Genomic DNA, 26,280 nt, shown 5'->3' with positions numbered 1-26,280 from the left:
CTGCAGCCCATGGAGGCCCACGGAGGGGCAGAGATCCACCTGTGGAGGACCCCACGCCGGAGCAGGTGGATGCCTGAAGGTGGCTGTGGCCTGTGGAGGGCCCGCTGGGACAGCCGTTCTGGAGGGACTGCACCCGTGGAAGAGACGACCCACGCTGGAGCAGTTTCACGGAGGACTGTGGCCCGTGGGAGGGACCCCACAATGGAGCAGGGGAGGAATGCGAGGAGTTCTTCCCCCGACCATGAAGCAGCGGCGTAAAACAACGCGTGATGAACTGACCGCGACCCCCATTTCCTTTTCCCCCTGTGCCGCTCAGGAGGTGAGGTAGTAGAGATAATGTTAAGCCTGGGAAAAGGGAGGGGTGGGGGGAGGTTATCTTGTTCTCTGTCTCATTCTCCTGCTGTTTGTAGTAATAAATGAATAGTTTTCCCCAAGTCGAGTCTGTTTTGCCCGTGACGGTAACTTTCAGGATTTCTCCCTGTCCTTATCTCAAACCTCGAGCCGTTTTCCCTTATATCATCTCCCCCTGTTCTCTGGGAGGGTGGGGGCAGTGAGAGAGAGACTACATAGTCTGGTCCCGATTGGGGCTGAACTACGACACTATTAAGGTCTTCCTTGCCCAGCGTCCTGTCTTGGGTTGGGTGATCCTGTTACCTTCTTCTATGCTTTCTGCTGTTCCATTAAATCCTAAATCCTGACCTGAACTCAGCCAATATTCAAGGTACGGTGAGGAACCACAGATGGATGATCAACCACTAGTGAATCTGGGGTGCATTTCACACCTTCAGTAACTCTAAAGCATGGCTCAGATGCAAATTGGCCTTAAAAACATGCGTGAGATTCGAGTTGCAACAAAACTGGGATGAAAAAACTCTACTTTCCCTCCAAAACTCTGTGCAGGGCCTGATATTTCACTTTGAGTAGAGACGTGTTTGGCCTGGTTGCTTCTACGTAGGTGAGACATTGACCCACTGGAGAGACAGACCCTAAATTGTGCAGCGCTCCAGTGGAGATATCAGAGATCAGCAGATTTACTCCTGCTCAGCCTTAACGGTTCCTCCACGCAAGCGCAGACCCTCAAAATACCTCTTGCTTCTTCGTACTGCTAATGCCTTTCCCTTTTGCCAGGTACTCAATCAAGTAAAGATGAGAGGGTTTGCACTTCCAGACCAAGCCGTCGGGACTCTGGATGTGCCGCAGGATGCACAGGTCAATCAGGAGCCGGTAGAGACCCTTCGATACCTGGCAGGGCGAAAAAAAAAAAAAAAAAAAACCAAACTAAAATTGATGCAGAAGTCTATCAAAATGCGCTTGCTGCTCTGATTGGCTTGGGTTTGAGTTTCCACCCCCTTCTCTCCCTCCCTGTCTTCTGGGTTTCACCACCTCTTCCTGTCCACTTCAAGATTCAGGCACTCACCACTGGAGACACATCGATGTGGAAGATGCTGGGCTGAATTTCGGTCGCGGATTCCTTGACAGAGAAAAGCTCCTCCACGAAGAACTGGAAATCGATGTCCGACTCCATCAGCCTAATTGTTTTGTGAAGCAGCGGTGTGCCACCCAGCTTAGCACGGACCTTTCTGACAGTATTGTCCACAAAGAGAGACTTCCCTAAGGAGAGGGAAAGAAAGTCACCAATCATCTACCCTTCTGCGCTTGCATGTGACCCAAAACAAGGAAATCTCTCCCCAGAAGCACGGCGTGTCACCTCGCCTCTTTGCTTTGAGGTACAACTCGGAGTACAACCCCCCAAAAACTTACCCATTCCTGCTTGCTCCGAAAAGACGAACTTCACGTTCTGCTGATGGGGCTCTTCAAAAGCCTGAGCGACGGGGGCTGTCCCGCTCGGCCCTTTGAGATGCATCTTCAGGTAGGTCTGGATTTCTGTCTTGCAGTAGCAGGGGAAAGTCACCTTGTAGGCATCAAAGGCCGTGATAACGTAGGAGTTGTGAGCTTTGGCATTGCAGAAGATGATGAATCTGTAGTCGGGGATGCTGGAAGATTGCACCAGGCGGAAGAAGTGGGACTCGAGGTGTTTGGAAACTTTATAAACTAATTTATCAGCACCCAGCAGGCAGTAGACCTTCTGGTCTTGGGATCCCGGGGAAAGAGCTCTTCTGACAAGCAGCTCCACCTCTTCTTCATCCGTGTCGGGTGTACACACCAGGACCTCATCATACGATGGGAGAGGTGCCATCTCAGTGTGTCGGTACACGAATAACATGTTGGGTAACATTTCCTCTTCCTTACACATGACGAGAAGCGGTTTCCCTGCTTCAAAGCCTACAGGTAAACTTCTCTCAACGCGTGTGCTTTCTAGAGTGGCCAAGCGCTTCAGCGTCTCCCCAAAAACATCCAAGCCTATGTATTTATCGGACACCAGGCCAGCGAATTTCTTACAGTAGGCATCCCAGAGCAGATTCACCTTGTCGTAAATAGACGGCAGACTCTCAAAAGAGGCGGCCAACTCATCGTGCGCCAGGGTGCTGAAGGAAACTTGGTCAGCCTCTCTGTTATGGGTCTTAAATTTCCGTCTCTTCTGCAGGAAGGTTTCCCTCGTCTCCTCATACAATTTGCTGAGCTCTTCAACCAACTCCTTGTCATCGCCTTGCTCGAAGGCAAAATCCATGAGCATCTGCTCCGTGATGGGTGAGTTGGACAGGCAGCTCTGCAAGGCTGCCTTTGCCACCGACTCATCGTAGCCCGACTCGGCCAAGCTTTTGATGAGCTGGGGAAAACGAATGATGTAGTCATGCCAGGTAACCGATTCCTCGCCTCCTGCCGACGTATTGACGGTGTCCAGAGGAGTCAACAGCGCATCCCCCAGGGCTTTTTTGATATCGTCTTCTTTGATGTCATGCTTGATGGCGGAAAGCATGATGAGCACCTGTGGTTCTACGATGCCCTTCTGGACTCTGGCCAGCTGGCTGCATAAATAGAAGAGCTGGTGTGCAGTAAACAGGTTGAGATGATAGTAGGTGTCCCTTTGAGTCTCCAGGTACTTCTTCCACTCTGCCAGGCAATGCTCCATTGCTTTAGAGAGGCTGCTCAGCTCCTCCAGGAGGGGTCTCGTGCTCTGAACAAGGATCTCAGCAATTCCGAACTCCGTGTAGACTTTCACACGTTGCTCAGGGTTGCAGTAGATGTCAGCCTTCCAGTTGATGAAGAGGATGTTGCTAACGCTGAGAAGCTCCAGGTACAACTTTCCAACAGTTTCAACTTTTTCCAATATCTGTAACATGCCAAAGACACAACAGGGAAATGGATCACGTACTGCAGCATATTCTCAACAGCTTCCAAGCGCTGCTCAAGTCACACTTTCCTCTAGAAATCTGTACAGTTGTAGGCTCCCCAGTACAACAGAGACATGGACGTAGTGGGAAGGGAAGATGATGAAGGGACTGGAGCATCTGGCTGTGTGGCTGGTGTCGTACTCAAGAGATCATGGATCTGCCTTTGAGAAGCTGGATTTATCTTTGAGAAGCTGGACCTACCCTTGAGAAGCTGGGCCTACCCTTGAGAAGCTGGGTCTGTTGGGAGATGATGGGATTCACCTGACCAACTGGGAAACCTGGTCTTCACCAAAAAGCTGGCCAGACCTGTATGGAGAGCTTTAGACTAGACTTAGGGAAGGGGATGGAGTTTTGAGCTGTTGGTGTATTAGAAAACAACAGGGAAACACCTGTGAAATGTCTCAAGGGAATTAGGGCATGCTCCTCTGAAAAGCAGAAATTAGGAGCTTTTGGGTAAAAATTAGCAGCCAAGCCAAGAAAGGAAATCTCATGGTTGGTGCTTAATAAAGGACGCCCAATCAAGAGGAGCCTGTTGATGAAGACGAAGCCTTCTTACTTCAGTTACAGGAAGCATCACGCTTACAGGCTCTGAGACAGTTGGGGGACTTCAATCCCCCAACATCTGCTGAAAAAGCATCACAGCAGGCTGTAAGCAGTCCAGGAGACGCGTGGAGAAAGTCAAGGATAATTCCTTAATCCAGGAATAGACAGCCCGGCCAGAGGAGACGCGTTACTAGACTTGCTGCTCACCAACACGGAGGAACTAATTAGGGATAGGCTGCAGTGATCGTGTCCTGGTGGAATTTACAGTCTTGAGGGATATGGGCCAAGAGAAGAGCAGAGTCAGGACAGCGAATTTTAGGAGAGTAAACTTCCAGTTGTTTAAATAATTAGTGGATGGGGACCCCACTGGGACACTGCCCTCAGAGATAAAGGAGCTGAACAAAGACGGTAGCTCTGTCAGGACATTTTTCTTAAAGCGCAAGAGGTCTTGATTCCCATGTGCAAGAAATCAGGCAAGGGAGCCAGGAGACCAGCACGGCTCAGTTAGGACCACCTGGTCAAACTACAGGGTAAGGAGGAATTGCACAGGCAGTGGAAGCAGGGACATGTATCCTGGGAAGAATATAGAGATGCTACTCAGACGTGTAGGGATGGGAGCAGGCAAGCTGAGGCATCATTGGAGACGGATTTGGGAAAGAATGCAAAGAATAATAAGAAGGACACGTACAGGTACGTGGGATAGAAGAAGAAGATAAAAGAAAATGTACTCCTCTGGTACATAAGACAGGAGAGCTGGTGTCAACTAACACAGAGAAGACCAAGAAACTCAATTTTTTGCTCAGTTTTCCGTGGTTATCTTTATTCCCACATCTCTCCAGCCTCCGAACCTCACAGCAGAGAGTGGGGGAACGAAGTCCTTCCCATCAGAGGAGATCAGGTACAAGACCACCTGAAAAACTTGAATGTACTTAAGTCCACGGGACTCGACTCTGCTCTGGTTGAGACCCCACCCGGAGCACTGCATCCAGCTCTGCGGCCCCTACCGCAGGAATATGAGCCAATAGCCACGCCCAGGTGGCCAATAGCATCCCGGCTTGTATCAGGAATAGCGTGGCCAGCAGGAGCAGGGAAGCAATCGTCCCTGTGTACTCGGCACTGGTGAGGCCGCACCTCGAACGCTGCGTTCAGTTTTGGGCCCCTCACGACCAGAAAGACACTGAGGTGCTGGAGCGCGTCCAGAGAAAGGCAACAAAACTGGTGAAGGGTCTGGAGCACCAGTCTGACGAGAAGCGGCTGCGGGAACTGGGGTTGTTTAGCCTGGAGAAAAGGAGTCTCAGAGTATTGCTCTCTACAACTACCTGAAAGGAGGTTGTAAAGAGGTGGCTATCGGTCTCTCCTCCCAAGTAGCAAGCGATAGGATGAGAGGAAACAGCCTCAAGTTGTGCCAAGAGAGGTTTAGATTGGATATCAGGAAAAATTTCTTTGCCGAAAGCATTAAACCAGGCTGCCCAGGGAAGAGGCGGAGTCACCACTCCTGGAGGTATTTAAAAGATGTGACGCTTAGAATCATAGAATCATAGAATGGTTAGGGTTGGAAGGGACCTTCAAAGGTCATCTAGTCCAACCCCCCTGCAAGGAGCGGGGACATCCCCAACCAGATCAGGTTGCTCAGAGCCTCATCCAGCCTGGCCTTGAACATTTCCAGAGATGGGGCTTCCACCACCTCTCTGGGCAACCTGCACCAGTATTCTACAACCCTAATTGTAAAAATTTTTTTCCTAATTTCCAATCTAAATCTACCCCCTCTATTTTAAAACCATTACTCCTTGTCCTATCGCAACAGGCCCTGCTGAACAGCCTCTCCCCATCTTTCTTGTAGGCCCCCTTGAGGTAGTGGAAGACCGCTCTCAGGTCTCCCCAGAGCCTCCTCTTCTCCAGGCTGAACAGCCTGGGACATGGTTTAGTGGTGGACTTGGCGGTGTTGAGTTTATGATCCGACTCAATGATCTTAAGGGTCTTTTCCAACCTAAATGATTCTATGGTTGGACTTGACGATCTTGGAGGTCTTTTCCAACCTTAAAGATTCTATGATTCTAATAACAACGTGGATCTGTTTGAGCAGGTCCAGAGGAGGGCCACAAGAACGGTCAGAGGGCTGGAACGCCTCTGCTGTGAAGAAAGGCTGAGTTGGGGTTGTTCACTTGGAGAGGCTCTGGGGAGACATTCCTGTGACTGCTCAATGCAGAAAAAGGGCTTGTAAGAAAGATGGAGAGAGACCTTTTACCGAGGCCTGTAGTGACAGGACAAGGGACAACGGTTTTAAACTGAAAGTGGGTGGATTTAGATCGGATATCAGGAAGAAACATTGGACGCTGAGGGTCCAATGGGTGGGACACTGGAACAGGTTGCCCAGGGAAGTTGTGGATGCCCCATCAATGGAAGTGTTCAAGGTCAGGCTGGACAGGGCTTTGAGCGACCTGATCCAGTGAAAGATGCCCCTGCCCATGGCAGGGGAGATGGCCTAGATGGTCTTCAAAGGTTCTTTCCAACTCAAACCATTCTGGAAATAATTCCAGCAAAATCCCAAGGCAAATGGCCACCGTTTTTCAGGCAGATGTTGGTGCTGTGCTGTGACTTACCTCCAGGAAACGGTTTGCGTCCTCTCTGCCCTGCTCAACCTTGGTGGCCATCAACATAAGCTTGTTCTGGAGCTCTGTGAGCTGAGAAAAACTGTATTTCTTGGCCTTCTGGTCTGCTGGAGATGTGGTCTCCTCACTGTCATTCAGTAGCCGCAACGAGATGCAGTCGTCAAGCGTAGCCTGGAAAGCAGAGAAGACAACCAACATCACCTCATGGCCTTTTACGTAGTTTTGTCTGCACATCAGGACTCCCATGTCTTGTATCACTCCCCTCAGAAGAAAGAAAAGTCCGGTTTCCACTGAAAATAGTCAAAAGTTGGTGGTATGAGATCATACTAGTTGCAAACCTAACTGGACATCTGTTGCTCACTGGAAGATGATTTCTAGAGAGATCCTTTCCCCCACTAGCATTAAAAAATACAACCAAACAAGAAACCATCCGGGCAACACTTTACCTTGAATTTTGGAGGTGCTGAGATGGTAAAAATTCCATTTCTGTTGATACTTATGGCTTGAGAGATCGAAGAACGCTCCACAGAGCCATGAGAGTCATGAACCATCTTTATCCACTCTCTGTTGTCACAGGAATCTTTCTGCGAAAGAAGAACCAAAGTGAAGCCCAGTAAGGAGCTGGAAGGACACCAAGCACCACTCCTCCCTTCCAAATTTTATGCGGGTGAGGTTTCTGTGGCTATTTCTTCTGAGGATGGGGTTTCCCATGGCTTCTGAGGAGACACAGCCCCAGAGTTGGACCTGTCCTAACACCCCAGAGCGTTGGCATGCAGTGAAGCTCTTGTTCTCTGCTCTGGTTTTGGTAGGGAGCAGAGCGTAAGGCTCACCAACAGCCTGGGGCACAAACACGAGGGACTCTGTTAAGCAGAAGCTTTTGTATCAAATTCTCAAACACGTTCTGGAGTCTTCCAGCCTTGGAGCTGCTCAAAACCCAACTGGACATGGCTGTCAGCAGTTGTTGTACATGACTCCCTTTTAAGCAGGGGATTTAGACTAGACAGTCTCCAAAGGTCCCTTCCAACCTCAACTATTCCATGCTCCTAAACTGTAGACTCCAGAACTTGTTTCCCCCTATTCACAACGCCTACTGGGTCTCCTCCAGTTGCCCACACACGCGTGCAAGGTCATTTGAGATGCTCCACCAGGTTTCCATTCCAAAAGGAGCACAGCCTTTGCCCAGCTCCTGCCAGATCCACATGGATGTCCTGAGGAAACCATCTTAAACAGCATGAGACACCTACACCTGCACAACCCGGCCTCACAGCACAGGTCCAAGCAACTTTTGGACATGGGACTTGAAGACTCACCAGCTTCTTGGGAAGCTTACTGTCTTTCGAGATGGCTTCTCTGACGAAAGACAGAGCTGCAGAGAATTGGTCAAAGCCATCTGTGGGACTCAGGTCTAATACAATGGGGGCAGAAGCAGTCATGGCATCACGGAAGAAACTGACTTTGTCGATATCCATGTCATTTTCGCCCACAGAAATGGATGCCAGCTCCACAAATACGGGGATTTTCGTCTTGTCTAGGGAAAAAAAAATAAAGAAGAAAAAGAAAAATAAGAGGGACAGTTGAGGAATTTCTCTGCTCTGATTCATCTAATGCCGTGGTGGATGTGGGGACAGACAAGGACTAAGTGGTCTCCTTCTCTTGCTGTATCTGATGATTCCCTTCCTTCTGGCCTACCTTTTATTATGGTCTTGATCCAGGAGGTAAAACCTTTCCTTGCACATTCCAGAAGTTCCCTCAAAAAGTCCAAGACTCCCTGAGGAATGTCACTCAAACTTTTTTTCACCTTCATTAAGTCTTGGGTCATAAAACTGAGTTGCTTGTTCTTGAATTCCTCCTCTTCCTGGAATTAAAAAAACAAAAAAAAAAAACCAAAAAAAAAAACCACCCCAATATGTATCTATTGGGAATAGAGTGAAAGAAGCTCAGTTCTGCCTCCTCCTTCCCTGACAAGATGAGATCTTGGCCTCAAACCCAAGTCTGCTCTTGAATTCATCCCTGTAGGCCTTCAAAATGAACAGGGAGCTGGAAGTAATTCCTGCAGTCTACCACTCAAGTCTAGTTGAGGAGAAACCTGTTTAGGATTTAATCAGAAGCTGCCACGTGTGGCCTTCCATGTACAGACTTGTCTACCTGAATTTCCCAAGAGCACCCAAGACGATTGCCCACGCATCTCCTACGTACGTATTTCGTCAGGTCACTGAGAATCTGGAAATCTCCCTCCAGGTGAAGCATCTGTCTGAGAGCATCGATCATCTTGGCAGTGTTCACCACTTTGGAGAGGGTCAGGTAGTTTTCAACTCTCTCCACCACACCTGCAATCCAGTGAGCTTTTCCACCCCTCGGCCCTTCACTGTCCTCCATGATTTTAAACTCCTCCAGGAGCTGATCCGTCTCTCCTAGCAGCTTCTCAAACTGGCTCTGCACAGTCCCGAGGGTGATGGAGAAGTCTTTGAGGGACAGGTAGGTTTTCTGAAAGTCAGCGATGGCTGGCTTATAAATTTTTTCTTGAACATCTCCTACAGAGAAAACTTCGTCTTCAGGGACCACGGCTTTGGCTTGCTCTGCTCTCATCTTCCACAGCCTGCGGAAACAGTGGCTTTTCTCCACGATGTAAAGCTTTTGCATCATGTCACTGTAATCAGCAAGAGCGTGCGATTCCATTTCACTCTTGCCGTCGATGGTGAACTTCTTCACCGACATCTGATCCTTAAAACTTTCGTTGTCCATGATGCTTTTCTCCACGGTACTTCTATCCACTGAAACAGGTGGGAACAAGAAGAAGGAACTCATGTCATGTGTCTCTCAACCAACAAAGAGCTCTGAAGTCAATGGGTTCCCTGATTGCGTTTCCCTCCCACCCACGGTGAGACTCCATGTTTTGGGAGACATCTCTCCACTCAACAACTATAGAAAGAGCTCCATGAACCCAACTAGTACCTTTTATCATGTCATCTATGCCACGGCACAGGCGGAGAAAGGAGCATCTTTGCTGCTTCTGCTCTTCTAGTTGCTCAAACTCCTGCTTCCTGACCTCCAGCACGTCTTTTATACACTTGGAGAAAGAAGAATCTGGAAAAAAAAAAAAGACCCAGACACTAAGAATGACTTGGAAAGAGAAGAGCTGCAGGGAACATAAACCCTGCCATCAAAAAAAAAAGATGAGCCTTTCAGTTTGCAGAAAGCCTGCAGCTCCTTCCCAAAGCAGCACTGTTGCTGAAACCACCAAAAAACATCGATAAAGTTTATTCTGCGAGTGCAATTTGGAGGACGTGCCCCAAAACATCAAAAATATCAATCAAGTTTATTCTCGGAGCAGAATTTGGAGGACTTGTCACTCATCCTCTGGGTTTTAATCGAACAGAGATGGAGTTTGCGATGGGCCTGAAGGGAAGGCATGTAACCAGGAAGCTACACCACCACTATCCTTGAAAAAAATTATACGAACAAAACCTTAACATAAATTCCACTAATACCCCAAAACTTTAACTGCATTAAAAAAAAAAAAAAGCATTTTTCACTTCTTCCTGCTTCTCAAGTTGCTTAAATTAATCTCTGACCAAATATTACATTTTTACTTCTGGTTTTGGAGTTCCGTTGCAGATAATTTTTTGTTTTCTTTGCATTTTAGGTAATTATCCAGTAGATTTGTCTCCCGCTGGCCACGCAACTACGAAAATACATCCAAGCTGGAAACTCCGAACTTACTACAGGCGCACAGTATGTTCTTAAACAGCTCTTCATGCTTTAAGATGTTGAAGAGGATACTGCACGGAATGTCTCCCGAGAGAACACGGTGTCCCACAAAGTTGGAGAGCTCATACACCTGGGAAAGGAGGATCTTCGCGCCATTGCTGAGCTGAACTTGAAACTTGAGCTCCAGTTCTTCTGTAAAATAAATGAAGTTTGGTGAAAGGCAGTGGGCAGCTTCCCTCCTGTATTTCTTTTGAAGGCAGATACTCAGGCAAAGCCAGTAGCTTCCAGTTCACGGGGGTCTATCACGCCACTGGTGTGGAGGACAGATGCATGGTTGCTTTCTAGCAACCATCAAAATCAGCACCTTGAGAAAATCCCAGATTTCCTTTGGGAAACCCAGGTTATCTGCCCCTGCCTGAAATAAACCATGAGGACCACCTAGGAGATATCATCTGAGTGCAGCCAGTTCTTGTGGATGGGAGGGGTCCCAAGAGGGGCTGGGGCACAGAGGAGGGATGCTGGGTGGCTTTGTTCTGGCCAACAGGAGGTGAAGGAACAATCCCACTGCAGCCAACAGCTGCTGTGGGAAAGGCAGCTGTGGAGACCACAAGCCCAAAGTCTTTCTGACAGCGCCAGAAGTCGCAGCTGGGAGCAACAGCTGCGAGTTGTCCTCTCCCCATCTCCTGATCAAAGAAGGGTCACCACCAGCCTCAGACCAGGCTCTGTCCAACCACGGAAACCCTCCAAGTGTGGTGAGGCCACCACCTCTTTGCTCCTCGTTCTAATGCTCGACTGTCTTTGCGTGGAAATGTTCTGGCTCCATCTCCTCAACAACAAGCCCCGTGCTCACTGAGCGCGCAACAAAGCAGTGTTGCGACAGGATAAAGATTCCTGGAACGAAACCAAGATGTTTCTCCATTCCTGGAATGAAACTTCATTTTTCTAGTGTGCAAGATTTTTTTTTCCTCCCCCTCTTATTTTGCGTTGCCAACAAAATCAGAAGGTCCCTGTGAAAAGACTCCGTCTTCCCAACTATCTCGCTTACAAACCAAGATTTTTTCCAAGAAAAGCTCTCGGGGGACACTCACGGACAGCACAAATGAGATCGCAGACCCCAGGAGAGTTGAGCAGGTTGGCGAAAACGGGGCCAGTGCTCTCATCAAATGTGTCAATGCTTCCCAGACTCTTCATCTCCGAACACATTTTCTCCACAAGAACGGAAAGCACCGTCCCACCAGCCGGTCTGCTTGTCTTGAGCAACACGGGTATCACAGATTTTAGCATGTATTCCTGCAAGGACAAGAAATTTCTCCTCTTTAGGGGCTTTGTGGACTCACAGCTGTTTCAGAAAGACATTTCCCCACTCATTTAACCCAGCACAGATCAGTAAAAGAGGTAGTAAAGTGGGATGCAGAGGCCTCCAGCAGCCCAAGGAGCTCTCCTACCTCACTTTTGTCAAGGGCTCTGATCCACTGGATGATGCAATTCGTAAAGCAGCCCTCCAACTTGGCATCGTAGTGCTTCTCCACCTTCAGGAAAGCCCGGTAGAAGTCCAGGAGGTGTTTATCATTCACCTACGGCAAGGAAATGCTCAAAAGGCAGCCGCTTTCTGGGACCTTACCAATCTGCTCAAGTTCCACCACCAAAACAGTGACCAAAGCAAAACCAAGCGTGGCAAAGACCAGGAACATCATCCCCCACCAGCTGGAGGGTCTCCACGGCTCACCTTCTTCAGCCACTTCTCAAACATGTTATGGATCAAGCCCTGCCACTCCTCGGTCCACCCCACGCTGATGATCTTCATCGAAAGCAGCTGCTGCCACGCCTACGGAGGGAGAGCCAAACCCATCAGCTGGACCTTGAGGAATACCCAGATCTACCAAGGGTTGTGGCACGCGTGGGTCTTTGGGTCTCGTCACTCACCTCAATGTTCTTCAGGAAGGTTTTCTCATCCATGGGTGCCCTGTGAAAGTATCTCTCGAGCCACGGCGTCATAAAAAGCGAAAACTCTTGAAACCTTTCCACTGAAGTAAACTGCTGGAATTCCTTGAGAAATCAAAGAATAGAAGAGTGAACCAGAAGCTCTGGGCTCTCCTCAGCTACAAATAGGAGGCTAAGCCCTCGTGACAGAAGCCACAGACCTCATTCCTACCTTGTTAGCTTGTAGCCAATCCGCTTTGCCGACAAACATCCCGAGAATCCGCAGCGTTAGCATCACAGAGCTGAAGGACACTGATTTCATCCACTCCTCCACGAAATGCTTCAGCAAGATGTACACCAGGTTCAGACACTGCAAGACCTCGTGCTCATTCACGGGCTTCAGCGGTTTCTTTGAAGACCCTGCTGGGAACCTGTGGAGGCAGGAAAGGGCCAAACGCTTCTTGCAGTTGCTTTCGCACTCGCTACCTGACCACAGCCACCATCTGCAGCTGGGAGACAGGAGCAGGTTCATAGGACACCACCCTTGTGGGTCTCCATGCTCTCCAGCCATGGTGGGGTTAAAGACATCAAAAAAGCAACAGACAAATCATGGCAGCCACCCTCTCTTCGCGCAGCTCCATCCATCCCTCCCCAAACCCTTTATGGAGGCGTCGCAGCACCTCTCAAGAAGCCCCGACTCACAAGTCCTCGAACCAGGACTCCATCCTGGTGGCGATGCTTTCCAAAGGCATGATGAAATCGTCTTCCTGCAAAGAGGACAGAAAGGCATTGAGGACAAACATGAAAAGGCTTCTGCTCCCGCAGCTGAGGAGCTTCCACACTTAAACACTAAGCGTGACGTTTTCCAGCAAGATGAAAAGGATTTCCTTTCGTCTGGTCCCAGGATTCAGCTCTAACCCCGGGTTTCTACAATTAAGTCCTTCAGTCCTGCTGAAAATCTCTGTAGAGACCAAGGACACATCCTGGCCCACATTTAAACAGCCCCACCACTCCCTGCAGAGCAGAAGAAGGTCTTCCACTAGTCAGTTGTCCTTACAGGCACTTGGGACGAGGCTCTACTCATGTCCAGGATATGCCCGTACAAGGTCTCCAAGAGGAGCGGGAGTGGAAGCCAAATGTCAGGCAAAGTGTACTTGGTGAAGTTCCTCAAGGCCACCATCTCCAGCACCTTCTTTGCCAGTGGAGCACATCTTTCAATCAAGGTCTTGTGAGCATTTATCATCTTCAGGACTTTCCTAGGAAAGTGGATCAAGAACATCAAGACTCTGGAGGGCCAGGAGGCACACTGGTGGTGACTGAGATGGCACCATGACTGGTAGACACAGTGGTGACCCACAGCCAGGGTGGCTGCAGGCTGGAAGGAGAAGCTGGGGTCTGACAGTGAGCGTCTCTACATGGTAAAGCATGAATTTTTGGAAATTCACCCGCTTTACTGTCATTAGCAGAAAACTCAGGGTTCAAGTTGACCTTGAGAGGCTGGAGGAGTGAGCCCGTGCCAACGTCATGAAGTTCAACATGGCCAAGTGTGAGGTCCTGCACCTGGGCCTTTTTTAAACTGAAAGAGGGTGGACATAGATCGAACTTAAGGAAGAAATGTTGTACGACGAGGGTGATGAGACTCTGGAACGGGTTGCCCAGAGAAGCTGCGGGTGCCCCATCTTTGGAAGTGTTCCAGGTCAGGTTGGATGGGGCTTGGAGGAACCTGATCTGAAAGACGATAGAATGGGTTGGGCTGGGTTTGGGTTGGACGGCACCGTCAAGGATCATCCCTGCTGTGGACAGGGACGCCTTCCCCATCGTTGGCAGTGGTCAAGGTCAGGTTGGACAGGGCTTTTCTCCTTTTTCTCAAGGAGAAGGGGCAGCTCCTTGAGAAGCCACCAAGCAGAAGGAATGAAAAAGGCTTTGAAGAGCAGGACAGTTCATTACTCCGATCCTACCTCAGCCTTTCTGACCCACCTTTGCTTCTCTTCGTCCCTCCTCAGCTGTAGGAAGGCTTGTGAAGGAGGTTCGCATGGAAGAAAGGGGTCCTCCGCCATCTCATTGATCGCGTAGAGCAGCGGGACCAGCCAGATCCACAAGGTGCCGTCAGTGGTGTTCAGACACGTTTCTTTCAGAGCTAGAACGTATTTGCTGCAAAAAAAAAATAAAAAAGTCCAAAGAAAAAGGTCAAACTTCCCATAACCAGCCTTGGAGATGCCAGCGGAAGACCTGTGCCAGCACGGGATAGAGTCTTTTCCCACAACCCATGACAGGATCCATCTTGCTTGCAGGCAGCTGCCTGGAAATGGAGACATCAGAGACACCGAATGCTCTTTGAGGTGCCCGGGGTAGCTAGGATGGACCCACCAGGCTGGAAGCCACCAATGTGAGTTTACGCGCCGGGCGAGACCCCTTGGGATAGCACATCACCCAAAAGTGCCACGTAGGGACAACCGAGCTGAGTCCTGGACCTCGAAAGGCCTCCAAGTGAGCAGGCTCACAAATCTAAATTACCTTTTTCCTCTCAGTTCTTTGTATTTGTCTTGGGAGTACTCGATGGCCTGGAGGCGCTTCTCAGCCTTGGCAACGGACGTCGGGGTGAGAGGGATGCGATAGCGACGTGAGATGTGAAAGGCGAAGAGGAGCTTAGGAAGTTTATGTTCCTCAGACTTCAGGTGCATGATGATCGCTTCTATGAAGGTGCTGATGTTGTCTCTCAACTGGACAAGAAAAATAAGGAGAGGGCGTTTCACTGGGCTGGAGAAGATGTTTTTCCTCCCAGAACAGCCTAGTCTAGGGAGGAAGGTGGGAGGTGGAAAACACTGCTGCCTGGGAGAGCACCTTGCGTGGCACCTCCCTAGGGAGAAACGATTTATTCCTGGTGCCACACATCCATCCAGGAAGGTCCTACGTGCTAAATACACTAGGCAGGAGAAAGCTCTTCGCTCCACCCCTCTGATGTCATCCTCAAAAATGAGAACCATCACTTTCCCAGCTTCCCAGAGGTTTTGGTGGACACCTACCAGTTCCCCATCCAAACTGTAGACGATCTCAAAGCCTTTCTCGGCATCCCCGAGGCAGACCTTGGTGCTCTCCTTGTACCTATCCAGTTTCCTCTCCACGTCGTTAAGGGAATTCCAGGAGGCAGTGTGAGCGAAGAAGTCGTGTATCAGGTACTCCATCTGGACCTTGCGCCGTGGCGTCTTTTTGTATAAGGTTTTCCAAATGTCAGTTTTGCTGCTGCGGAAACTGCACTCAATCTGTTCGAAGAAGGTCCACGTTCCTGGGGGGAAAAAAGAAAGAGTTTGGGAACAAAACGTAGACAACTAAGCTTGGCTGAGCCCTGAAAAGCACGATATCCTCTGTGCATTTCTCCAGCCCAAGAGGTGCCGCTCATTTTCTGGCTACGGCTTGGATACCAGCCCGTGAGTTTTATTACGAGGGGAAAAAAAAAAAACACGCTTATTCGTACGAGCGGCTTGTAAACCCGCAGCTTGAAACCTCACAGAATAAACCAGGGTGAAATGTCGGCCAGCCTAGAGCCGTCACCGTTGCATCTAGTCGTGACTTTGGAGTCAACAACAGCGCTCACCGCCTGCTTTGATCTCCGCTTCGGGTATATTCACAACACGGTACAATTGACCGTCCCTGTACTTCCAGGTCTCCGGGATGTCAACGTTCTCTAAAGAAATGTGCTCCAATTCACACTCTCTCTCCGGGCTGTAGGTGTTCACGACGGCGTATTTATAAAAGATGAGTCCTCGTTGCAGGTCAGAAAGGGGGATCCTGGCGCTGCCCGTGATCACTCTGTCTCTGGAAGAAGAAGAGAAGAAGCTTCTTGGCCAAGCCAACGGTCAAGTTTTGGTCCATCCAACGAGACACTGTTGGCATTCAAGACACCAGGGAGAAATCCACAGGTGGGTTCATCAGCCAGGCAATTAATTAAATCCACCAGCCCAGCTCAGATCCCAACGCGGGGCTGAAAGATCCTGGGCCCCAGCCAAAAAGGCAGCTCCAGGAGCGAGGGGGAGATCGGAGGAGCACCAAGTGCTACGACTCCACCGAGACATCTCCATTTGGAGGTTCACCTCCGACCTCTGTAGGAACCTGCAGCAAGGTCCTTCAGGCCAGAGCTGAATCTCCAGGAGAACCACAGTGGAACCACCTCCTCAGTATAAATTCAACCATCGTTTTCTTACTTTTTCTCCATGTTGGCAAATTCTTCGCAGAGGCCAGGCTGCTTGTAGAAGACAACGCAGATCTTGGCTGTTTCGTCAAAATTATAATATCCTGACAGCACAGCAACAAATTCCAGGGTCATCATGTCTTGCGGTGGGTGATGTCCACCAAACAGATACAAGCTGGTATGGCAGCTGTTGAAAAAGAGGGGGTGGGTCCCCACTGTGTCCCCCTGCCATGATCCCCCTTCCCCATCTTCACCTGCTCCACCACTCACATCCACTTCAGTTGGCTCTTGCCTGACATTCCCAGAGGTTGCTCGTCCTCTGCGTTGTCATCTCCTACCCTGTTGAAGACCGCTTGGTTACTCTGAGGTATCTCAGAAAGACCCGGATGCCTCGGAGCAAGCGCCCACCCCTCCAAGGTGGAAGGATGTCCTGTCTATGCTGACTGGAGGTGGGATTTGCAGGAAGAAGGGACCTAACGATGCCCAAGCTGCACCTCCTCCCATGACAGCCCGTTCCCCTCAGGAGCTGCTGGACCTCCAGCCCTCTGGATCCGACCAGAAGCCCCTCAGTGACGACATCCCTCCACACAACGAACCTGCTGGAAAGTCCTGGGCCTTCTCTGATGTCCTCATCATCTGCAGCCAAGGAAAAAGTACCAATTAATGCCTTCAAAGAAGGCGGCAAGCCAAGAAAAGGTAGAAATTGGGGTTCACTAGGTCTAAGAAGACTAGGCCCAAGTCCCAAGGAGCCCCCCTCTCCCTGGTGAACCCCAACTTCCTACTGACGTGGCCCACTGAATCTTTCTGCCCGTCCTCCTCCCTGGGCAGGTCCCGAGAGGAAGCTCAGGAGGCTTTTGGGTGTGGTGTCACCAAAAGTGTCCACCTCCCAACCAGCTCTTGTCACCCAGGGCCACTCCCGACAGGACTCAGCACCCGATTTATCATCAGGGAAGACGGCATGACCAAGGAAACACCCTCACCGGCACCTGCGTGGCTGAAGTTCCCCAGGTTTGCCATCCCTGTTCTCTTAACGTAATCTGAGATCTTCACGGGGAGAAAAGAAAAATGGGAAGAGTTGAAGGAAAAGGGAAGTTCAAAACCTGAGAGATCAACAGACTGTAGAGGCAAAGGGCTGGGCAGGGTCTTCTGCTCCAAAATCCAAGCCAGCAACACTGTCCTGGCATGGAAAACTCAACCTCCGTCCTCCAAGAGCTTTGAAAACCGCAGTGGACTCACTGGACTCTTGAGACCCTTCTGCTCCTGCATTTCACATGCTCCCTTCGGATGGACGCTGATGTTCTGGTAATTCTCCTTCTCCACTGACACGTAGCCCTGTGCTGGGCTATCATCTTGTGGTGGGACCGCAGGAGCCTGGGAAGGAGAAGAATAGAGTTACTGGCGGTCACAAGAGCTTTTGGAGGAACATCGGAGCCACCTCTGAGCACGACATGGTCTACTATGACCATGACTCCTCCAAGACCAGAACCTGGCCAGCATGGGACCTCTTTGGCACCACCAAATCCCCAGAGATACTTCCGACCAACCCACTAGTATTCCCCATCAGGTCCCAAAACCCACGTGCACGCACATTCCTGGACTAATTACCCAATTTTTTTACTTAAAACGGGCTCTTTTCTCACTAATTGATGTCTCCTGTGGAGGCTTGTCCTGGGTCTGACCAGGGATGGAGTTCATTTTCTCCACAGCACCTTGTAGGGCGTTTGTGGTCAAAGCAGCACTGACAACAAGCAGATGTTTGAGGTTTCGTTTGAGCTTTGAAAAGTCGCTCAGCCCCTCCAAATTTGACATTTTCCCCGGCAAAAACCCATTCCAAGCGCCCACCTTGTGTCTGTCAGGGGATTCAGGGGCCGCATCCTGTCCACAGCCACTGTCGTCATCTCCCACCAGCGGACCAGGTGGCGACGGCTCTAAAAACGAAGCATCGTGGGCAGGACGTGAGCGAGGCTCTGCTCTCGCTCCTTTATTTTCCCTGTCCTGATCCCACTGGGATCCATTCCTGCTCCGGCGGTACCTGGCTCGCTGTGGAGAACCTCCCAGCTGCTGTCGCCGCAGTCGGACGCGTGGTCCCCTGTCACCTGCTCCAAGGGCAAATCCGTGTCCTCACATCCCTCAGGAACGGAGTTTCGGCTCTCAGATGCCGTCGGAGGCATCTTGGGGTTGCTGTGCCCTTCATCCCCCGCCAAGGGTCCGCGCTCGCCCTCTTGGCTGGGCTGGGGCAGTGTGCGCAGCTCTTCTCCGTCGCCTTCGGAGCCATCCATCACGGCGGGCTGGACCTGGGGAGGATGGTGGAGAAACACTTCAGCAGCAGAAACCCCCGACGCGGCGGCAAACGGGGCTTTGGGGCTCAGAAACAGCAATTTAGAGAGCTGTGGGGCTCCAAACCACTGATTTGGGGAGCCCTGGGGCTCAGAAAAACTGATTTAGGGAACTTCTGGGCTCAGAAAAATTGATTTAGGCAGCTTTGGGGCTGAGCAACAACCTTTTATGGAGACACGGGTCTCCAAAACATCCATTTAGGGAGTTTTTGAGCTCAGAAACAGCAACAGAGGGAGATTTTGGGCTCTGGAATCACAATACAGGGAGCTTTGGGGCTGAGAAACACCCATTTAGGGATGTCTGCGGTTCAGAAACGCCGATTTAGGGCGCTTTGGGGTTCAGAAACAGTAATTTCATGAGCTTTTGGGCTCAGAAGCAGTGACATAGGGAGCTTTGAGGCTTGGAAATACCCATTTATGGAGTTTTTGCACTCACAAACACCGATTTAGGGAGCTTTTGCAATAAGAAATACCAACTCAGGGAGGTTATGGGCTCAGAGACATACATTTAAGGCATTTGAGGATCAAAACCACCAATTTCAGGACCTTCTGGGCTCAGAAACAGTGATTTAGAGAGCTTTGGGGCTCAGAAACACTGGTTTAGTGAGCGTTTTGGCTTAAAAAATACTGATTTAGGGAGATTTTTTTTCTGAGAAACGGTGATTTAGGGAGCTTTGGGGCTCTGAAACAGCAATATAGGGAGCTTTGGGGCTGAAAAACAGCCATTTCCTGAGCTTTTGAGCGCAGAAACAGCCATTTAGGGACCTTTTTCTGAGACCTTTTTGCTCTCAGAAACAACAATTCTGGAGGTCTGGGGCTGAGAAACGCCCATTTAGGGAGCTTCGGGGTTCAGAAACAGCCATTTCATCAGCTTTTGGGCTCAGAAGCACCAATTTAGGGAGCTTTTGCAATCAGAAACATCAAGTTATGGAGCTTATGGGCTCAGAAAAACACTTGTAAAGTATTTGAGGCTCAGAAAACCTGGTTTAAGGAACTTTTGGGCTCAGAAACAGTGATTTAGGGAGCTTTGGGGCTCAGAAGCACTGATTTAGGGAGCTCTTGGGCTCAGAAGCACCAATTTATGGAGCTTTGGGGCTCAGAAACAGTGACTTAAGAAACTTTTGGGCGGAGAAACAGCGATTTAGAAAGATAAGCGGGCTCCAAACCAGTGATCTAGGGAGCTTTCAGGCTCAGAAACACCCATTGAGGGAGGTTTGGGGCTGAAAAAGACTTATTTGGGGAGCTTTGGGGCTCTGGAACCTCACTTTAGGGAGCTTTGGGGCTGAGAAACAGCTATTTCATGAGCTTTTGAGCTCAGAAACAGCCATTTCATGAGCTTTTGAGCTCAGAAACAGCAGTTTAGGGAGCTATTGGGCTCAAAACCAATGATTTAGTGACCTTTTTTAGCTGAAAAATGGTTATTTAGGGAGTTTTGGGGCTCAGAAACAATAATTTGGGGAGCTTTGGGGCTGAGAAACAACAATTTAGGGAGCTTTGGGGTTCAGAAACAGCAATTTCATGCGCCTTTGGGCTCAGAAACAGCAATACAGGAAGCTTTTGGCTCAAAAATACTGATTTAAGGAGCTTTTTGGCTGAGAAACAACAATTTTGGGAGCTTATGGGCTCAGAAACATACATTTAAGGCATTTGAGGCTCAGAAACACCATTTTTAGGACCTTTTGGGCTCAGAAATGCCCAGGTAGAGAGCTCTGGGGCACAGAAACACCCATTTAGACAGCTGTGGGGCTGAAAAGGACCTATTTAGGGAGTTTTGGGGCTCTAAAAGCGCAATTCAGTGAGCTTTAGAACATGGAAACATCAATTGAGGGAACTTTGGGGCTGAGAAACAGCTATTTCATGAGCTTCTGAACTCAGAAACACCGATTTTGGGAGCTTTTGTGCTCAGAGGCACAGATTTTGGGCTCAGAAACATCAATTCAGGGAGCTTTGGGGGTCTGATTCACCAACTTTGGGAGCTTCTGGGCTCAGAAAGATTGATTTAGGGAGCTTTTGGGCTCAGAAACGCCCATTTGGGGAGCTTTGGGGCTCAGAAAGTCTGACTTAGAGACATTTTGGGCTAAGAAATACCCATTTAGGCAGCTTTTTGGCTCCAAAACACCAATATAATGAGATTCTGGGCCGCAGAAACATCAATTTAGGGCTTTGAGGACCTGAAAAACTGATTTTTGGGATCTTTTTGGGCTCAGAAACACCAATTTAGGGAGCTTTGGGGCTCAGAAGCACTGATTTAGCTTTTGGGCTGAGAAAGACTGATTTAGGGAGCTTTGCATCTCAGGAATACCCATTTAGGGAGCTTTTGTGCTCAGAAACACAGACTTTGGGCTTAGAAGTACCAATTTAGGAGCTTTGGAGCCCAAAACCACCAACTTCGGGGGCTTGGGGGCTCTCAAACACCCACGTAGGTGGCCCTGGTGCTCAGAACCAGCAATTCAGGGAGCTTTGCAGCTCCGAAACGTCCATTTAGAGGTCTGAGGCCCTGAAGCTCCGATTCAGTGAGCTTTGGGGCTGAGAAGCACCCATTTATAAAGCTTTTGGGCTGAGAAACGTCGATTTAGGGAGCGGACGGAGCAAGGGCGCGCTGCTTACCTGGGAGGAGGTCAGGGACAATCGGCTGGGCAGCGAGGAGGCGACCACCGAGGCCTGGCGTCCAGACGCTCGCCGTGGCCCTCCTCGCCGTCGTCTTCCTCACCGCGGTCTCCTTCACCGCGGCCTTCCTCGACGCGATCCTCCCCGCCGGCCGTACCCCATCTGGCAAACGCAACCCCTACGTCTCGCCCAATACCTTGGGTTTTTCTTTTCCTCCCGGCCGTTTCTCGGAAACTCGTCGAAAACCGAAAGCAAAAGGCTCGAAGTGAGGCGGGAGCGGCCCGTCGTTTGCGGAGGAGGAAATGCCCAGACGGGTTCAAGGCTGGGGCGAGGAGGAGGATGGGGAGGTGAGGAAGGGGGCCAGGAGGCTGCTTCCCCTCTTGCTTTGCTTCGGGGGGGCCATCGGGGAGCCGCCCCCCCCAATAAACGGAGGGGAACGGCAGCGGTGGCATCACCGCAGGAGCCTCCCCCCCCCCGCCCCCGGCTGTGGGGGGTGTCAGTGGAGCCCCCCGACGAGGTGACCGTGGGGCCTGGGGGGGCACTGAGCCCCTCGAGGGGGTAACCGTGGGGTTTAGGGGGCATTGATGGAGCCCCCCCCAGCCATGAGGGGTGTCAGCGGAGAGCCCCCGATGGGGTGACCGCGGCGTTTGGGGGGCACCGGACCCCCTGACAAGGTGATCATGGAGCTTGGGGGGACACTGGGGGGGGGGGCTGGGCCGTGGTGCGGGGGGGCCAGGCCGGTGCTGCTGTCGGGGAGCCACACACCTGTGGGAAGACACACAGACACGCATGAACACGCGTGAACACGCGTGTGCCCCCCCCCGCCCCCGCCCCCCCCGAGCCCGTCCCCCCGCTCGGTCACGCCCCCCGCTCGCGGAACCGGTCGGGGTCCCGGCGCCAGCGGCCGTTTTCCCGCTCGGCCTGACTGCGCATGCGCGGCGGCGGCGTTCCCGCGCTAGGCGGGCGGCGGGGGCGTGGAGCTGGGGTCGCCGGCAGCGGACTGGGAGCACTGGGGGGTACTGGGAGGGGATTGGGAGCGCTGGGGCGGAATTAAGAGGGACCTGGGAGCAGTGGAGGGGAACTGGGAGTGCTGGGCAGGGAACTGGGAGTGCTGGGAGGGGAACTGGGAGCAGTGGAGGGGACTGGGAGTGCTGGGCAGGGGACTGGGAGCAGTGGAGGGGGGAACTGGGAGTGCTGGGAGGGGGATATTGGGAGTGCTGGGCAGGGAACTGGGAGTGCTGGGAGGGGAACTGGGAGTGCTGGGAGGGGAACTGGGAGCAGTGGAGGGGGGTATTGGGAGTGCTGGGCAGGGAACTGGGAGTGCTGGGAGGGGAACTGGGAGCAGTGGAGGGGGTATTGGGAGTGCTGGGAGGGGAACTGGGAGTGCTGGGAGGGGAACTGTGGGCTGAACTGGGAGCGCTGGGAGGAACTGGGAACACTAAAGGGGGATACTGGGAGTGCTGAAGGGAACTGGGAATACTGGGGAGGGAATTGGGAAGAACTGGGAGGGGACTGAAAGCAGCACTGGGAGTGCTGGAAGGCATCTGGGAAAACCGGAGGGAGTTTGAGTTCTGCACTGGGAGAACTGGGGCTGCACTGGGAGAAGCACTGGGAGTGCTGAGAGGGGACTGGGAGCTGCGCTGGGAGCACTGGAGGGAACTGGGAGGAACTGGTGAGGAACTGGGAGCACTGGGGGGAGTTGGGGTTCCACACTGGGAGCACTGGGATGACACCGGGGGCACTGGGAGGAGGCAAGGAGCTGCACTGGAGGGGAACTGGGAGCACTGGAGGGGAACTGGGAGCACTGGGGGAAGGCGGGGAGCGGCACTGGGAGCACTGGTGTGATACTGGGAGGAGCCAGGGTTCCGCATGTTGAGCACTGGTGGGATACTGGGAGCACTGGAGCAGCACTGGGGGGAGCCAGTCAGCCACACTGGGAACACGGGGGGAGGCATGGAGGTGCACTGGGAGCACTGGGGGAGCCAAGCAGCCGCACTGGGAGGAGCTGGAGTTCCACACTGGGAGCACTGGAAGGAACTGGGAGGAACTTGGGGGGGAACTGGGAGCACTGGGGGAGCCAGGGAGCGGCACTGGGAGCACTGGTGTAGGCAGAGAGCTGCACTGGAAGCACTGGTGTGATACTGGAGGCACTGGGGGAGGCAGAGAGTGGCACTGGGAGCACTGGTGCGGTACTGGAGGGCAACTGGGAGCACTGGGGAAGCAACAGATCTGTACCGGGAGAGGCACCGAGCCACACTGGGAGCACTGGGGGGGAACTGGGAGCACTGGGGAAGCAACAGATCTGTACCGGGAGAGGCACAGAGCAGCACTGGTGGGGAACTGGGAGCTGTGCTGGGAGGCACCAGGAACCCTTACTGGGAGTACTGGGAGAGGACTGGGAGCTGTGCTGGGAGGCTGGAGGGAACTGGGAGGAACTTGGGGGGAACTGGGAGCACTGGGGGAGGCGCTAGGGGGAGCCAGTGAGCCACCATGGAATTGCACTGGGAGCACTGGGGGATACTGGGAGTGGCCAGCGATAGGTAGTGGGAGTGTTGGAGTGACACTGGGAGCACTGGGATGGCACTGGGAGCACTGGGGGGAGCCAGGAACCCATAGCAGGAGGCAAGGTGTGGCACTGGGGGAGCTGGGGAGCCAAACTGGGAGCACTGGAGCCATACTGGGAGGAGTTGATTCCACACTGGAAGCAGTGGGATGGCACTGGGAGGAGGCAATGGGCTGCACTGGGAGCACTGGGAATGCTGGTGTGACACTGGAAACTGGGGGGAGCCAGGGAGTGGTACTGGGAGCATTGAAGTGATACTGGGAGCACTGGGGGAGGCACAGAGCCACACTGGGAGCACTGGGGGGGAACTGGGAGCACTGGGTGAGGCGGTGAACGGCACTGGGGGGAGCCAGGGAGCGGAACTGGGAGCACTGGGGTGTAACTGGGAGCACTGGGGGGGACCGGGAGCTGCACTGGAGGGAACTGAGAGAAACTTCGCGGCAACTGGGAGCACTGGGGGAGTCAAGGAGCAGCACTGGGAGCACTGGGGTAGGTAGAGAGTCGTACTGGGAGGGTACTGGGAGCACTAGGGTAGGCAGAGAGTCGTACTGGGAGCACTGGGAGGAGCCAGGGACCTGTACTGGGAGCCAAGAAGTGGCACTGGGGCAGGACTGGGAATTCTGGGAGGAAACTGGGAGCCACACTGGGACGGCACTGGGAGTAGTCAGGGGACGCAAGGAGCTGTACTGGGAGCACTGGGGCGGCACTGGGAGCAGTCAGGGGAGGCAAGGAGCCGTACTGGGAGCACTGGGGCGGCACTGGGAGCACTGGGATGGCACTGAGAGCAGTCAGGGGAGGCAAGGACCCGTACTGGGAGCACTGGGGCGGCACTGGGAGCACTGGGGCGGCACTGGGAGCAGTCAGGGGAGGCAAGGACCCGTACTGGGGCCACTGGGATGGCACTGGGAGCACTGGGACGGCACTGGAAGCAGTCAGGGGAGGCAAGGACCCGTACTGGGAGCACTGGGACGGCACTGGAAGCAGTCAGGGGAGGCAAGGACCCGTACTGGGAACACTGGGACGGCACTGGGAGCAGTCAGGGGAGGCAAGGACCCGTACTGGGAGCACTGGGGCGGCACTGGGAGCACTGGGGTGCCACTGGGAGCAGTCAGGGGAGGCAAGGAGCCGTACTGGGAGCACTGGGACGGCACTGGGAGCAGTCAGGGGAGGCAAGGACCTATACTGGGAGCACTGGGGCGGCACTGGGAGCAGTCAGGGGAGGCAAGGACCCGTACTGGGAGCACTGGGAGGGCACTGGGAGCAGTCAGGGGAGGCAAGGAGCCGTACTGGGAGCACTGGGGCGGCACTGGGAGCAGTCAGTGGAGGCAAGGACCCGTACTGGGAGCACTGGGATGGCACTGGGAGCACTGGGGCAGCACTGGGAGCAGTCAGGGGAGGCAAGGACCCGTACTGGGAGCACTGGGGTGGCACTGGGAGCAGTCAGGGGAGGCAAGGACCCGTACTGGGAGCACTGGGGCGGCACTGGGAGCACTGGGACGGCACTGGGAGCAGTCAGGGGAGGCAAGGACCCGTACTGGGAGCACTGGGGTGGCACTGGGAGCAGTCAGGGGAGGCAAGGACCTGTACTGGGAGCACTGGGGCGGCACTGGGAGCAGTCAGGGGAGGCAAGGACCGATACTGGGAGCACTGGGGCAGCACTGGGAGCAGTCAGGGGAGGCAAGGACCCGTACTGGGAGCACTGGGGCGGCAGTGGGAGCACTGGGACAGCACTGGGAGCACTGGGGCAGCACTGGGAGCACTGGGGTGCCACTGGGAGTAGTCAGGGGAGGCAAGGACCCGTACTGGGAGCACTGGGGCGGCACTGGTAGCAGTCAGGGGAGGCAAGGACCCGTACTGGGAGCACTGGGACGGCACTGGGAGCACTGGGGCGGCACTGGGAGCAGTCAGGGGAGGCAAGGACCCGTACTGGGAGCACTGGGGCGGCACTGGGAGCACTGGGACGGCACTGGGAGTAGTCAGGGGAGGCAAGGACCCGTACTGGGAGCACTGGGGCGGCACTGGGAGCAGTCAGGGGAGGCAAGGACCCGTACTGGGAGCACTGGGATGGCACTGGGAGCAGTCAGGGGAGGCAAGGACCCGTACTGGGGCCACTGGGACGGCACTGGGATCTGTCAGGGGAGGCAATGACCTGTACTGGGAGCACTGGGGTGGCACTGGGAGCACTGGGACGGCACTGGGAGCAGTCAGGGGAGGCAGGGACCCGTACTGGGAGCACTGGGACTGCACTGGGAGCAGTCAGGGGAGGCAGGGACCCGTACTGGGAGCACTGGGACTGCACTGGGAGCAGTCAGGCGAAGCAAGGAGCCGTACTGGGAGCACTGGGACGGCACTGGGAGCAGTCAGGGGAGGCAAGGACCCATACTGGGAGCACTGGGACGGCACTGGGAGTAGTCAGAGGAGGCAAGGAGCCGTACTGGGAGCACTGGGATGGCACTGGGAGCACTGGGGCGGTTCTGGGAGCAGCCAGGGGAGGCAAGGACCCGTACTGGGAGCA

The 26,280-nt window shown here is 52.9% G+C and overlaps 1 protein-coding gene across 2 annotated transcripts in view; it reads right to left on the bottom strand.

The window, feature by feature from the left end:
- Positions 1-21,382, bottom strand: part of LOC147596083 (E3 ubiquitin-protein ligase rnf213-alpha-like) — a 44,948-nt gene extending 23,566 nt beyond the window's left edge. Inside the window, exons 1-29 of one of the 2 annotated variants that reach the window (XM_086771668.1) lie at positions 21,203-21,382; positions 18,292-18,553; positions 18,102-18,187; positions 17,496-17,630; positions 17,240-17,303; positions 16,856-16,895; positions 16,530-16,598; positions 16,273-16,446; positions 15,666-15,886; positions 15,097-15,356; positions 14,588-14,793; positions 14,051-14,224; positions 13,131-13,329; positions 12,776-12,840; positions 12,306-12,504; positions 12,077-12,199; positions 11,880-11,978; positions 11,599-11,727; positions 11,242-11,443; positions 10,166-10,345; positions 9,398-9,529; positions 8,642-9,216; positions 8,135-8,300; positions 7,756-7,973; positions 6,892-7,029; positions 6,437-6,616; positions 1,762-3,232; positions 1,418-1,611; positions 1,087-1,242 (exon numbers count right to left, since the gene is read on the bottom strand). In XM_086771668.1, the coding sequence (XP_086627794.1) occupies positions 1,087-1,242; positions 1,418-1,611; positions 1,762-3,232; positions 6,437-6,616; positions 6,892-7,029; positions 7,756-7,973; positions 8,135-8,300; positions 8,642-9,216; positions 9,398-9,529; positions 10,166-10,345; positions 11,242-11,443; positions 11,599-11,727; positions 11,880-11,978; positions 12,077-12,199; positions 12,306-12,504; positions 12,776-12,840; positions 13,131-13,329; positions 14,051-14,224; positions 14,588-14,793; positions 15,097-15,356; positions 15,666-15,886; positions 16,273-16,446; positions 16,530-16,598; positions 16,856-16,895; positions 17,240-17,303; positions 17,496-17,630; positions 18,102-18,187; positions 18,292-18,538 (6,102 nt within the window). In that variant the 5' untranslated portion in view covers positions 18,539-18,553; positions 21,203-21,382. The remainder of the gene's footprint in view (positions 1-1,086; positions 1,243-1,417; positions 1,612-1,761; positions 3,233-6,436; positions 6,617-6,891; positions 7,030-7,755; positions 7,974-8,134; positions 8,301-8,641; positions 9,217-9,397; positions 9,530-10,165; positions 10,346-11,241; positions 11,444-11,598; positions 11,728-11,879; positions 11,979-12,076; positions 12,200-12,305; positions 12,505-12,775; positions 12,841-13,130; positions 13,330-14,050; positions 14,225-14,587; positions 14,794-15,096; positions 15,357-15,665; positions 15,887-16,272; positions 16,447-16,529; positions 16,599-16,855; positions 16,896-17,239; positions 17,304-17,495; positions 17,631-18,101; positions 18,188-18,291; positions 18,554-21,202) is intronic. The other variant, XM_086771669.1, reaches the window with a different exon arrangement.
- Positions 21,383-26,280: the final 4,898 nt, after the last annotated feature.

This window comes from Chlamydotis macqueenii, unplaced genomic scaffold (assembly GCF_036417535.1).
Source record: "Chlamydotis macqueenii isolate bChlMac1 unplaced genomic scaffold, bChlMac1.mat HAP1_SCAFFOLD_185, whole genome shotgun sequence".
In the NCBI taxonomy this organism is placed as follows: Eukaryota; Metazoa; Chordata; class Aves; order Otidiformes; family Otididae; genus Chlamydotis; species Chlamydotis macqueenii.
This window is presented reverse-complemented; position numbering and strand designations above follow the sequence as displayed.